At 42.2% G+C, this 15,307-nt stretch overlaps 1 protein-coding gene across 1 annotated transcript in view; it reads right to left on the bottom strand.

The window, feature by feature from the left end:
• Positions 1 to 15,307, bottom strand: part of cntnap3 (contactin associated protein family member 3) — a 130,904-nt gene that overhangs the window by 71,487 nt on the left and 44,110 nt on the right. The window contains exons 3-5 of the mRNA XM_063212756.1: positions 10,108 to 10,301; positions 5,769 to 5,916; positions 4,418 to 4,621 (exon numbers count right to left, since the gene is read on the bottom strand). Coding sequence (XP_063068826.1) covers positions 4,418 to 4,621; positions 5,769 to 5,916; positions 10,108 to 10,301 — 546 coding nt within the window. The remainder of the gene's footprint in view (positions 1 to 4,417; positions 4,622 to 5,768; positions 5,917 to 10,107; positions 10,302 to 15,307) is intronic.

The following is a 15,307-nucleotide window of genomic DNA, read 5'->3' as shown; positions in this document are numbered from 1 at the left end:
GTAGGTTCCCTGGCATTGCATATTCTTGCCTTTTATAGACACTTAGCCTATTGTCATTCCCTAAGGTTGAGCGCTAAAGCTTTGAATACGGCTGTCAGCCCAGTTGTCAAATGAATCAATAAAAATGACTAAAAATGAAACCTTAAAGAATAACTCTGAATACATCCAAGGCACTAAGGTACGCGACACTCGTAAAAAATCATCACTACATGAAATGATGTTATTGGCAGGCAAATGGCAGAGCAATGACAGAACTGCCACTTCACTTAATCATAAACGCTGCTCTTGCTTGGGCTCTGTGGGAAATGATACCAATCCATTTCCCTCCCATGTCTATAAAATATTCATCAATTAACACTTCTCATGCTAATGCCCATACTACTATATCCTGGCTTTTTTTTTTTGCAAAAGTGCAGTTTGGTAGTATGGAACACTAGGGTGCAAAGGGATGTTATGCTACTGTGATTATGATACATGAGTCTGGATGACATGAGAGAGGCGTTTTGTCAGTAATTGCTTACTTTGTGTCAGATTTGCTAATTGCAAGCGTCTCTGTTACCAGCCCGAGATAATACTAGCATGTCACCTATTTCTGCATCAGTGATTTTGTTCCATTTTGAGCCTTTTGTGCTGTGGGATAAAGCGGAACATTGTTCTTCCCAGGAGATGGCTTCCTGTCAGCTCCACTGCTCCCATATTTCATAAATGTTTCAGTGAAGATTATTAAATTAAGAATAGGCAACTGTTCCAGGTGGACTGAACAAATATGTGGGCTACGAGGAATTGTGTCTTCAGAGGTAAGACCAGCGTCTACTGTAGTATGGCCTACTAGCTGAGCCTGGTAAGTTAGACTTGGCATCTAGTTCACTAGGCCACTGACTAGCTTTGTGTAAACCTGAGCACGTCTTATCATCTCCAAATATCTTCCCAAAAAGTTGATGCTATATTTTAATGTGCTGATGTTGCATAACTTTTGGAATTATATTTATGTTGAGACATACTGTATTTTAGAAAACACATTTAGCCATGATGGGTTAGCTGGCATGCTGACGCAGCTTGCTAGGGTAACATACATATATGCAGCATACACACATTACATTATATTACATTACACTTGGCTGACGCTTTTTTATTCAAAGCGACTTCCACTTATTTTTAAGTACAGGGTATTGGTTACAGTCCCTGGGGCAGTGTGGGGTTAGGTGCCTTGCTCAAGGGCACTTCAGCCATGGAGTGTAGAGGGGAGTGGTAAGGGTAGGATTTGAACCTGCAATCCTCTGATCTAAAGCCCATCTCCTTAACCACTAGGCCACGGCTGCCCCAAACAACACACAACCAGCACAACTATAGTTTCCGGCTATGGTTATCTCCCACCTGGATTATGGCAACTTCCTCCTGGCAGGTCTACCTGCTTGTGCAATAAAACCCACTGCAAATGGTGCAGAACGCAGTGGCATGTTTGGTATTCATCACTCAACCCAAAAGGGCCCAGGTTACTCCTCTACTCCTCTGCCCTGATCAAGCACAAGGCCCTAACGTGCCGGTGTGCCTATAAAGTGGAAAAGAGTAGAAGTCCGCGCACTGTGGCTCCGCTTTAAAAATTTATTCAGGCCATACAATTGCCACAGTGTGTGGACTTCTACTCTTTTCCACTATTAGACGCGCCTTTGTCCTGCACCTGGCCTCAGAGAGGTGGGATGTGCATATTCTTACTTTTATGAAGGATGTGCCTATAAAACCATCTCAGGAACGGCCCAGCTTATCTGAAGGACATACTAAGGCTGCATGTTACTGCCCGAGAGCTGCGTTCCTCCAACACCAACCACCTAGCCGTGCCCCTCTTTGATCTGAGCGATCCCAGTCAAAACTCTTCTGTTGTTGTCCCACAGTGGACTTCCAGTTGCAGCAAGACTAGTATCATCTCTCTCAATCTTCAAGAAGCAAGTAAAGACTATTATGACTATTTACTGCACTGATGCCCGAGCTGGCATAGACCTGGGGCGGACTAGGTAGGGTGTGTGTGTGTGTGTGTGTGTGTGTGTGTGTGTGTGTGTGTGTGTGTGTGTGTGTGTGTGTGTGTCTGTGTGTCTGTGTGTGTGTGTGTGTGTGTGTGTGTGTGTGTGTGTGTGTGTGTGTGTGTGTGTGTGTCTGTGTGTCTGTGTGTGTCTGTGTGTCCACTTAAACCTGTGCTAATGTACTTCAAAATTGACCCCAAAATTGACTGTGCACTTTGTATCTGCAAGTCTTGTATGTATTGCTACGATTATGTCCTGAATTGTAAGTCGATTTGGATGAAAGCGTCTGTCAAATGTAATGTAATGCAATGTAATGTAATGTAAGACACATAACAATTTCACCTCTCCATGAACTCATCAGATTACAGTAGCACACACACAGAGCTGTTCACGATATGGTGAAATGGAATGCTTCCAAAATCCATCAAGCATCAAGTTATGGTTGAGGAAGGGGTCTGTGAAGACAGGAACGGTCCACTTTGCAGACATTATCATTGAAGTGAAAGACTTCAGTATACCTTTCAAGTCCCAGCTGGTAGCAGTTAGCAAAGGATTGAATTGGAGGTTCGTCTGATGTCTCTCAGTCAAGCCACATACTGAAGAAGCCAGCCTGTACCAGCAGCTGCTTAACCTTTAAGAGTGTGGGTTTTTGAGCATTCTATAAAAAGAAGGCGTTCTATAACAATGCAAGATTCTACAATTCCATTATTGTATTGAATGACGCCCAGAATTCTATAGAACTGTCACTGCCCGAACATTCTGGTACCATTGACAGTAAATAGAATTATATCTACTGTCAATGGACGGTACACTCTTAATGGCTGAGTTTAAATAATCTACAGAATGGAATCTACGTAATGCATGTATATGCCGAGCTGAATGACTGTGATAACCTAAAAAGCACACTTAACATTTGTGCTTCCCTCTAATCAAAGGTCCCCCCACTTATAGCCATGGATTCCTCCATCATGGTTTCCTCCGTTTGATATTAAAAAAAATAGCAGATGCACTCTCTGACTTATCTATCTAGTCCTGGCTCAGGATTAAACTGCAGCTCAGCAAGCTCAAGAGGCACGACGACGTCTCTCTCGCCTCCAGTGTAGAGCTTCAGCTACACAATGCCATTAGCAGCGTATCACATTGCCAGTGTTGTGCGGAGAGTTGCTACGATCGGCGATAAGCGCTAAGAGAGCGGTCCCCGTGGGAACCGGCTGGCTGGCGAGCATCTCTTCCTCGTGCCGCATGGACAGATGGCATCGCCGAGCGAATCGGTCATCAGACTGGAGAGGAGAGGAGAGGAGAGGAGATGAGAGGAGAGGTGAGGAGAAGAGAGGAGCTCAGCTCGCACAACAAGCTTGCTCAGTCTCTCTCACACCTGAGGTTTTTTCCTTCCCCCTCTCTCCCCCTCTTTCTCTCCCCTTCCTCCTTGTCCCTCTGCTGCACCCCCACATGGGCTTGGCATGCCTTCACATCCTTGGCACCGCCTGGCATCATTAGTACAGGATACAGGAGGATGCACAGGAGATTTGCCAAGACGTGTACCTGGCCTGCCCTCAGTTGGCCCAGAGGAAGACGGAAGCCTCTGTGGTCCATTTCTGGGGCTTTGGTAATATAATCCAGCCCTACTGTCTTAAGTGCTTGTCAAGTCAAACAAAAAAATCACATCATTTTAGTTGCTAGAGTTTTTGTAATTCAATAATAAAAGCAAAGAGTGATACACAGACCCCCTTCCAAGTCACACACAGAGGACTAATGTACTCCCAGTAGCTACGGTACTGTAAATGTGGATGAGTGTGGAGTGTGTCTATACTAATAGAGGAGGAGTCCTGACTGACTGATGATGTAAATAAACTCCCGACTCCCTTCTAACGAGCCGTGGGAGGAGGAAATGAAATGTAAATGAGAAACAATGTGAAGGCAAAGGGGAAATGGCAGCTGGGTTACTAATGGTGATGACACTGACCACACAAGAGTTGTGGAGAGTGCATTTAAATGAGGACAAATATGAATTCATTTTTTTGTTTTACTGTCAATGTTGCCTTCTACCCATTTCATAAGAACATCACAAGAACCAGCCAGAACTAATGTACATGCACATGCACACACATTAATGCACGCGCAAGCGCATGTACATACGTGCTCACACACACGCATGCTCGCACACACACTACTGTTAATGCAGAGAGACCACAGTACCAGCATATTGTGGCCTGAGCCGTTTTTTATCTAGAGCTCTAGCATTCCCATTCATTAGCTACAGCAGCAGAGATATGAATAACTTTTACATGAACTGTTATCTTATTTATGCAGACCCATTCAGAATGTATGGCCCTCATTGTGTGATCGGAGAGAATCAATAATATAGAATATATAATATTTGATAAGTAAAACAGCACAATTACCTTTGCTCAGGTGAAATAATAGTTTTCCCTTCACTAGTTCCACCGTTACGCTCGGCCCATGCGTTCCTTCCATGTGGATGAGAGTGCCTGAGTTGAGCATGGTTTTGAACTTCAGGGACAGCTTGTCTTTTGGTGCTTGACTGGAGTTGGGGCTGAATTTGTAGAGCACTGAGCTACTCCCATCAAACTCCATCACATCGGACTCTACAAATACAAGATTAGGATGCCTTATCAGAGATGTATAATCAAACCAGCAATAGAGCCACCGTTCATAGAAAGGGAAAAAGTTAAAAGCACAGAATGCATTTGATCATTCATTTGTTCATTCATTTTATAGTACATCATATGCCCAGAAATGTCCATAATGGCTCCCCAGAGTGAAAAGTGGAACATCCCCGAGCATGAAATGTTTCTTAGGGCATGCTCTTTCTCTCTAATTTATAGCTCATTGTAACAAAGCAGTCAGCTCCCCCCTGTTATCCAACACTTTAAAATTAATGCACTCAACAATTCCCGGCAAGTTGTCAGACTTCAATGAAATTGAAATAACAGCACTTCAAACACGATGCATTAGCATAGCGTTCCACTTTTATAATTGAAGGGCCTTTGGTCTCCTTTGTTCGACTGTCGACACAAGATGATCAAGCGTCAACGCATTATGTGCAGCAGTGAAAAGCCGCCATTGCGCTTCAACTTGGAAAAGCTGTTTTATGTGCTAACCATCGTCCTTTCCTGGTTCACTCAGTTTCCTGGCTTAATTATCCAGTAATGACTCGGCAAAAAAAAACTGGCTTAAAAAAATACCACAATTAATAACAAGAGGCTGGACAGTTAATTTGTTGCCTGGATTCCAACAAATCTTTATGATTTAGGACATGGCCCAATCCATCAGCTATGTCCAGTTTCATTTGTGCCATAATGCTTCTCCTATCAGGAATGCCATTAATCATGTATTTATGTAAAAGCATATCATAAATCAGTCTTGCAGCCCCTGTTAGTCCAAGGGTATTCGTATAGACTATATTATATAGGGCCTAGAGAAAAGTTCTGTAGATGTGAAGGAGAAAATTAATCTCTGGCTTAACCCAGATTTGTGTTAGGGGTGCATTAGTCTTTCCTTTCTTCCCAAATCAAGAAAATAATAGACAAAGTAATAGACTAAGTGCAGATAAAGAATGGGGGGGGGGGGACATTTTACAGCAGTGATATGGAATGAATCCTTCATAGTGAGTTCATCATCCAAAATGGCATGTTTTCAGTTTGTGAGCCTCGTATGCTTTTGTCTGTGGCATACTTCAGTCTGTGAGCATTTTTGCCTACTCTGTCATTTTATGCACCATAAAATACTTACTGTATTGACAACCGTATGCTTCCAGTCTTAACCCAATCCTTCCATTAGGGTTCCAGTCCAGGGGAACAACTCTTAGGAATCGAGCGAACATGGGGTGGTGCAGTTTGAATGGCACAACACTGTCAGCATTGGTGTTCCCTGAAAACACCTGCAGAAGATGTGATTAAAAAAAAGAAATGACAGCATTCAGTTGAGAATTTCACCTCACAACTATGTAACGGAGGCTAACTAGCACAGAAGTTGGCGTGGAACGTTGGTAAACCTCCCTCCGATAGCTTCATACAGTCTCGCCCATTGACGAGGATGCAGGTTCGATCCCCGAGGGGGGTGAACAGGTGCAAGATGAACTCCGTCACAACTACAGTAGAATGCACTCTGAGAGTGAAGACCTCCGCCAAGGAAGCTGTTTGTTAGAACATTTGACTATGTTACACCCGATTTCTGTTTTAAGTCTTTCTGCCTTCTTATTGTGGAATGTCTACATTCACCCTGGCCACTAGGGGTGTCTAGATTTGTACACTGTAACAAATAGCTGTTAATTTAGGGCAATTCTGCAACAGCATTCTACTGTTTTTTGAAAAAACAGACAACTACTGTGAAAATACTACTTTGAGTCAAGTATTGAGCATAAACAGTAAGTACTGCACAATAGCAGCATTGGCCGTTGTGGAAGCAACCAAAATATTTTAGGCAGCACCATTGAAACCCTATCATCCTCCACTTGTCCGTGATCGCCATCAAGCTGCAATAGCCTACCACCTGAAGAACTTAAGTCATTCTCACTGGTTAAATATTCTCTGATACTAACAAGCATTAAACAATTTCTAAGGAAACTACAATACTTAAAAAGTGTTTGATGCAGCACATTATGATGATTTTCATCACTATGATTTTGATATGAAAGTGTGAATGGCTGAAACATTTTAAGAATTTGAACACTCTTGCAACAAGCAGCCTCTTCTAAACCAATCTGCTAATCAGTGCCTGGCCTCACCTGAGTAGGGCTGTTATGCCATTATTCAATTACGGGCGTCACCTGCCAAGGGCCTGATGACTCTGGTCACATGGTACTCTTGCACCTGTATATAAATCTGGACTATCAACACTTCAGTTGCTTGCCTGCCTGCTGGCTGGCCTGCATGGCACAGCATAGCACTTGCTTGCCTACAAGCTTGCTTACATGCTTGCATACTTTCCTCTTTGTGAAAGCTTGCTGTATGTGGCATCATTTGTGGCATTGTTGCATATAATGTGCCTGCTGCAAATTAGGCATTGCTTTGAGAGCTAGCTTGTAGTGCTGCTTGTTTGCTGTGCTACTTGGTGCAAATTAATTTTTTAAAGACTTACCAATGCTATATTCATCATTGGCTCATCAAGAGATACAGTAAAAAGCCCACCTCGCACACTATCATTGTAACATAGCACTGCGTACTCTGAAATTTTATTCATGCCCACACTTTCAAAGGACCACCGCCAATCATTTTCTCAATACAGCATAGCGCCATAGTATCATGCTCAAGGCACTCCAGTCATGGTGAACGATGGGAGGGTGGGGTGGTAACATGGCCAGGGTACCACAGTTATGGAGAATGATGGGTGGGGTGGGAAGTTGCCATGCCGAATACAACTATGACCCAGTATTTGCCTGTCATCACACAGTACAATTCAACTTTTTAACTGAAATGTACTGTTATTTTACTTATACTACTGCATAAATATTGTAGAGCACTTTTAGTTTAACAATACTAATACTGTGAACGTTCTGTAGAGTACTGTTATTTAACAGTTAAATTGCTGCTGAAAAAATGTTATATACTGTGATACATTAAACAGCAATGAGCGGTATTTCATTTTTGGTGTGAACAGTAGAATTACAGGTAAATATAATTGCCAGTAACTGCCGTTATTTTGCAGGGAAATTTTCTTAGAGTGTATGTTATCAATGGTGAAGGATCTTTTAAAAAGTACAAATTTCCAACAACTCCTCCAAGTTTCATCCAAATCCGTTGATGAGGTTTTGAGTTATCCTGCTCACAGACAGACAGACAAACAAATAGACAGACAGACAAACCAACGCGACCGAAAACATGACCTCCTAGTAGGTAAAAAGCTAGTTAAAGCATGCAGTGAGTGATCTTTATTTCCCCCCTCTCTCTAAAATCAACCTGTGACCTTGGTCTGATTAACCTTATTAACAAGGTGACAGAGCTGGTCAGCTCGTGATTCAGTCCATTAAAGGTCTGCTCCATTCAATTACTCTCCACAATGACCCATTAAGTGTGCATGCTGCATACACATATTGAGCTGTTCATTCATTTAATAATTTTCCATAATAGATAAATAATAGCAACACTTCACAGTGTATTAATTTGTCAACACAACCTTCAATATCAATTTAATGCTTTAAATCAGGTGGTGTCAAATAAGGCCCAGGGGCTGGGTGGGACCCACCAGATGGGTCAATCCGGCCCCAAACTTGTAGAGAAAAAAAACCTATAAGGATGTCAAAAAAGAAGTAAAACTCTAGCCTATTATAACGTTTGAGATGATCCACTAGCAATATGATTCCGATTTGAAACAGAAATGTGCAATATTTTGTAAATTCGTTACATGTCTGTTCCACTTGAGATCAAATTGACTGAATGTGACCCCTGAACCGAATTGAGTTTGACACCCCTGTTTTAAACACTATCTATGCTACGGAGTATTTTTTGATGTAGGGAATTTTACTTGGTACTTTTACTTTTACTTGGCAGCTTCCTTAACACTAAGCCCAGTGTAGCATGTGTGAGCAGCGAGGATCAAGTCAGTATGTTTCAGCAGCACAGTGAGAGAAATTCACTGTGGTGTTGACCTGGGAAAGTCGCTTGCAACAATGCAGGCAGCCAGCGATCGATACGAGTGCTCTGTACTTTCTCACTGCTTCTTCTGCTATGACTTCTCTTTCGGGATCACTGGACCCTGCATGCCCAATCACCCACCCTTTTAAGAGAAATCAATACCCAGAATGCTTCACACGCGACATGGAAAATAAAGGGGAAAAAAACCCACAACATGAATTACACGTGCTGACATTACACCTGTATTTGACAGTAAAAGATATTCAAGGTTAACAAAAAAGCAAGTTATGCGTTATGGGGATTAAGAGGAGGAAAACACACACAGTTAAGGAGGTTTTTGTAATTCGTTTAGCACATCTGCTTTGAGTTGTGCCTGAATACACAGACTTCCTTAGCGATGGTGTAATTCAGGGCTGAGTAACAGCAGCCTCAGTGTCTTTGAAGGGATCAGCCGGCTGGGGAAGCGAAGCGTTAAAGTTGAACAAATTGCAGTGTCTCCTGCTGAGGCACCCAGACAGGGAGGCATCTCATTTGCTTTTAAGTGCCCTTTGAAATGTGCTATGAGTCAAGATGCAAAATAAATCCATTGCACCATAATCTCTCCTGTCCAAGCTTCGTGTCAGAGTGACAAGGAGAGTAGAAGGGCAATCATAACACCCTAAAATGCGCAAAAAAAAGTATATACTAAACTTCAGACAAACATGACAGAATATGGACAATGTTTGTGAGTCATCCTTTTCTCACATGCGCTGCCTGACGTGGACTGTAATGGGAGCACATAGCCAGAGAGCTGTGTGACTGGCAGGGCCAATTAACTTCCCTAGCACAAAGCCTTCTTAGGGAGCTCCTCTAATGCGGTCCAGGCTGCAAGCTGAGGTATATGTAACGTTAAAACAAAAACTGCCAGGAGACTTCACAGGGGGAGCTTTACCATGAACAAAGAGCTTTTGGCTTTTGTTTTGTTGTGTCAGTAGCTGAAAATATACCACACGGAGAGGGTGAAAGTGAAGAAAGCTACAAATTCTTAATTGTAAGCAAAGTATGAGAAGTCATGTAACCTAAGGTGCTTTGTGTCTCATTAACACACGACTTTGTTTTTTTCGGTCCACTCCAACAATTCAAGGTCAGTGAGGATTTGAAAGAGAGAGAGAAAAAAATATTGTTGTTGCTGTTGTTAAAGTCCCATGAGATGTAGAGAAGCAAGAAAAATAAAACCAAGAAGGAAGCCAACTGGGACTCTGTCCTGTTAATGTAGCGGTGACACAACTACACATACACGACACACGCATAGAAACACACACACACACGCATACAATCCCCCCCCTCCCACACACACACACACACACACACACACACACACACACACACACACACACACACACACACACACACACACACACACACACACACACACACACACACACACACACACACTCAGAAACAGACACAGCATGCCGTACAGGAAAGATAATCTTGCAGGCAGGCGTCTGCCAACTCACTCCGATGCTGTCTTCTTGTCGATACTGTCTCCAGTTATGTCCCGTGTCACTGAACATGAGCTGGTAGCCGGTGACCCAATCCGAGCTGCCATATCGGCCCTGAGTGGCGATGGCTGTGATTTCGGTCGGCTCCCCGAGGTTGATCTCCAGCCACTGGTACTTATTGGAGTCCAGCGGCGACCAGCCTCCAGCTCCTGTGCAGTGGAAGATATTCAGGCAGACAGATGTGTGGAAGTGTCAAAAGTAGATTCAACACTTAACATAGTTGTTACATCAGTTTTTCCACTTTAAGGAATGAGTTAGACTGTAACAGTGACCCTTAAAATGAAGTGTTAACTTACCGAAAAGTAAAAAGCCTGCCACCAATTTGATTCAACCAGCTCAGATTCAACTGATCATAACACAGGCACACTAGTCTACACGTAGGCCACAGTTATTGTATGCCAACTACTCACTTGCTACGTGTACATGATGTTTTTGAATCGGATCTAATAGATCAGATTTAAGTAGATCGGATTAAGAGTTATTTTGCGACGTGTATACATGGCAATTTCACTTAAATGCGATTAAACGTCTGGGGAAAATAAAGCATTGCGATTGGACTGAGGACGCACGTGCTGAGTGAGCCAAATAAGGCGTGGGGGCGTGGTCGCCAAACCTCCGGGGAACTACTGGGACACAAGCTTATCTTCAGCCCGAAAATGAATTCCCTCAGTGGACTCAAGGCTGGTAAAATCCCCTTTGGGTCTGGTTCTTTCAAATGCTAGTTAGCACCCTCCTAGCTTAGAAAAACGAACTGGTGAAAGGGTGATGTGGAGTAACTTTGTTGTGCTTCATTACTTTGTGGGGCACTTTTACACCAATATATGGAAGCCACAACATTTATAGTCGCTTAGGGACTTTAAATTAAGCAAAACTTTCATGTGAAAATCAACAGGAAGTGCCGCCATCTTTTTCTCACTGACAAAGAGCACGGGCTCTTGGCGCCATCGTGTGGTCAACGAGCATGCGTGGAACGACCGGATTTATTGTAATTCTGATTAAAAGGTTACATGACAGAGGAACGTGTTTAATCGGATTTAAAAGAGGAATAAACCACCCACTTTAATCGGACTTAAGTTTAAATCGGAATAAACTTAAATCCTGTTTGGTAAGTGTTTACATGATGTTTTTAAAGTGGAATTAAGTTTTAATGAGATTTAAAGTGAGTTAAATCGGATTTAAATGCCTCATGTAAACGTACCAATTGAAGTCACCTGTGTCGACAGCATACCGTGACAGGGCTTTTTACATTCTTTTTCATTTCTTCATCCACTTTTTACATCTACTTTGACAACTCTGCAGACTGTGTGAAGAACACTGAAATGAGATCCAGTTTCAGTGACCAATTTAGGCAGGTGCAGTGGATTTGAAGGACACCTCAGGGAAGGCACCTGATAAGGACTCGGAACAGCATGCTGTGCAATTAGCAAAATGTTGACCTGAACGCTAAAAAAAAAGTCTGAAAGACACTGCACGACTGAGCTCATGCCTGGAGGGAGACACAAAGCACCCTCAGCATAATCTGACTGTTCTCTTAAGCGCCTCGCAATCAAGTGAACTAGACTTGCTAATGTGCACTTTTTGTATAGCCAGCAGCAGGTTGTAATCATTGTAACAGCGGGACCACGAACAGAGGTGGACAAACAGCAAGTGTTCAAACTTTCCTCTGACCACCAATGATGCGATAATTGATACCATCGCATGGCATCATGGATTCTTTTATATATTCACTCAAATGATGCCAAGACATACATTTAGCATGCTGAGTTCATGGAACAGAATGAGAAGTACTGGTTTAATATTCGGCATTGTTTTTTTCTCACCTGCACCCCTGGGATACAATTCATACCCGTTAGAAGGCACTTCTATCTAGAGGCACTGCAGTAATCGGCTGTTGCTGTCACAAAATGGGCCGAGCTAAAACGGTACCCAACCGTGGGCTTAAATACTTAAAGTGCACGCTGCCCACATGCATTCCTGCATTCAGTGGAAATGGATCTTAAATGCCATAATTGCATCACCTGCAGCTGTCCAATTGCCTGAAATGTCGACATCTCAGAGAGACAGCTAAATGGTTGACCACAGGTTGCTCAGCCATTGCCGGCTTTGCGCCTTATCATTACCTAAAATGTAAGAATGCAAATTACATGGGCTGATCTTCTCAGTGTTCACATTTAGTGAAAGCAATTTAGAACCACCACCACACCCACACAACGCATTCACAATGTCATCAAGGAGTGAAATGCACTCTCAATAATGGAGGGATGCACAATAACTAACGGGTGTAAGCCTGACAAAGTAGACTGGAGGAGGATTGACTGAATATACTGACACAATATTGTTATTGTTTGCGTGAAAATTCTAAAATTGCTGCAACATACTGCAAAGCCCCAATTTGGGTTAGATTTCTCCCCCCCTCTCTCTCTCTCTCTGCACACTTCACTCATATGGTCAGTATGGATGGTTACATACGGTGACTACACAAGTTTTTATAAGTGTTTCATAACCTGGAGCCCAAGAACAAAATGTGCCCTTTTTCCTATCCTCTCTCTCTCTCTGGACAATGTCACAGGTTATCTGAGGCTAAGCCCCATCTGCCTAGCTACAGCAGGTCTTGTCTACAGTGGCACACTCTAATTGCCCAGAGTGTGACTTCTTAGGAGAATTAGATGCGTGAAATAGGGTATTGATTATGTCTTTAGGGCCAATTTCGTGTAGTACTTCAGTAACAAAAGACAGCCTTTATGAAAGGAAAGCACAATTTTTTTTTTTCCATTATAACCGCCTTTGTAGGGTTTGGCTTGAAACGCAAAAATTCTGTTATGTAAACAAAAAAGCCGACCTGAACACATTTTAGAAAGGAAAGAGAGATCTTCTAAAATTCCTACCAAACATGCTGCATCTCATGTAGCACACAAAATTACTAGCAAACGTATGAGTCAGCAAAAACAGGCATTGTCATAAAATAGCCTTTTTCAGTTCTTCAAAGAATAGTCAGGGCAATAAACTTTTTGAAGAACCTTTTGAGGCCAACCTACCATAACATAACATACAACATATGATCACATATTTTTCCACAAAATAGTTACAGAATGTAAGACGTGCACAAATATCCCGTTCATTGCAACGAGCTGTCAACAATCAACAGCTTTCCATGCTGCTAAAGCATTCCCATATGTTGTTTATGCTCTGCTGTAACAGGCCTATAGAGTTTTCATAAAAGCTTTCCTTGATCTCTTTGGCGTATTTCTCAAATCATCATTCATCATGCTGCTTATGTCTGTCAGGACAAAAATTCTCATGCACGCTTCAACACACAGAACATGCAGCAACTGTGACGACACAATTCAGAACATGGCCAAGAATTGTGCTGCTTTGTTTGTCTGTATATATTCGAGGTCTCTTCTGTGCATGCTTACCTGTTAAAGGTAGCATGAGATAGGGGACTATTCTCAACAGTGCTGCTATAAAGAACTGATCATTTGAATCTTTTTTGTCAATTCAGAATATGACCAGGAATAGTAAACAACTTGACAGGTAGGCTACACAATGACATATGGTTTAACCGTTAAGGGTGTAATTTGATGAAGAGTATAATATTATTTTGACTACAGTAACGTTTATACTGTATACAAGTAATGTTTCAGATTTGCTCACACAGCTGTAGGTAATAAGACAAGCTAATTTGTGTGCAGGCAACAACAAATCAGCAATTTGCTCAAAGGAATGAGGAACAAGCGCTGTGTAGTGTTTCTGCTCTGATCTCAGAATTATACAACAAAACAGGAAGGACACAATTGGAAAGTTACAGACAAGAGCTATTTCCAGACATGTAATGCCTCAGTATTCTGGATGACAATGATTGTGCATTTCATGCTTTCAACTATTCTAAACTGATTATTTCCTCCAATTTCCAGAGCCCGTAATAGAAGATGTATCACTCTCTTTTCAAAGTACAAGATATTTTCAAAGCTTGGCTTGATTAGGTATGGTGACACAAACAAACAAGACCTGGGTTATTGTAGCTGCCTTTTGAGCACTGTTCTCTTTTAATTCACTACTAAATACAAGTTACCTTACCAGTATTATTGTCCGAGTTATTAAAAGAAGTCATATGCTCGTAACTCTAACCAGTAGCCTCATGTGCTCAGTGACTGCCAGTGGAACGATTCCAGACTATTTGAAAATACATTACTACCATAGTAGTACACTGCCACACCATAACACATAGCATTTGGTAATATACACTGTAACAAATAGCTGTTTATTTACGGCAATTCTGCAACAGCATTCTACTGTTTATCGAAAAAACAGACAACTACTTTGAAAATATCACTTTGAGTCACATATTGAGCATAAACAGTAAGTACTGCACAATAGCAGTATTCGCCGTTGTGGAAAAAACTAGAGATGCACCGGATCCTGATTTTTAGGATCCTGCCGGATACCAGATCCACTGAATAAGATCCTGCCGGATCCGGAACCGGATACCGGATCCTACAAAAGGGTTGAAACATATAGTCTACTCGCACACGTGGGCCCTTTTTATTACGTTGGCGCAAACTATTTTTTAGACTCATTGGCTTATTGCCACACTGCCTGCAATAGCCGCTTCCAAAGGGATTTCACTCCATGCAGTGATTGGGGTTGTGAAAGACTGAAAAGCCTAGGCTAGACATGCACCAGACCCTGATTTTTAGGTAACATGCCGGATACCGGATCCACTGCTTAAGATCCTGCCGGACCCGGACCCTGTGAAAAACTCTATTATCCTGACGGATCCGGAACCGGAACCGGAACCGGATCCGGATCCGGTGCATCTCTAAAAAATAACAAGTTATTTTAGGCAGCACCATTGAAACCCATTCATCCTCCACTTGTCCGTGATCACCATCAAACTTCAATACCACCTGAAGAACTGAAGTCATTCTGATTGGTTAAAGATTATCTGATACTATCAAGCATGATGAAACAATTTCTAAGGAAACTACAATACTTAAAAAGTGCTTGATGCAGCAAAGTATGAGTAGCACATGCATTTTGATAGTGATGAAAGTGTGAATGGCTGAAACATTTTAAGAACTTGTAACACTCTTGCAACAAGCAGTCCCATCTAAACCAATCTGCTAATCAGTGCCTGGCCTCACCTGAGTAGGGC

Source organism: Engraulis encrasicolus, chromosome 12, assembly GCF_034702125.1.
Source record: "Engraulis encrasicolus isolate BLACKSEA-1 chromosome 12, IST_EnEncr_1.0, whole genome shotgun sequence".
NCBI classification, from domain to species: domain Eukaryota; kingdom Metazoa; phylum Chordata; class Actinopteri; order Clupeiformes; family Engraulidae; genus Engraulis; species Engraulis encrasicolus.
Note: the sequence above shows the minus strand (reverse complement) of the source record. Positions and strands in the feature narration are given on the sequence as shown.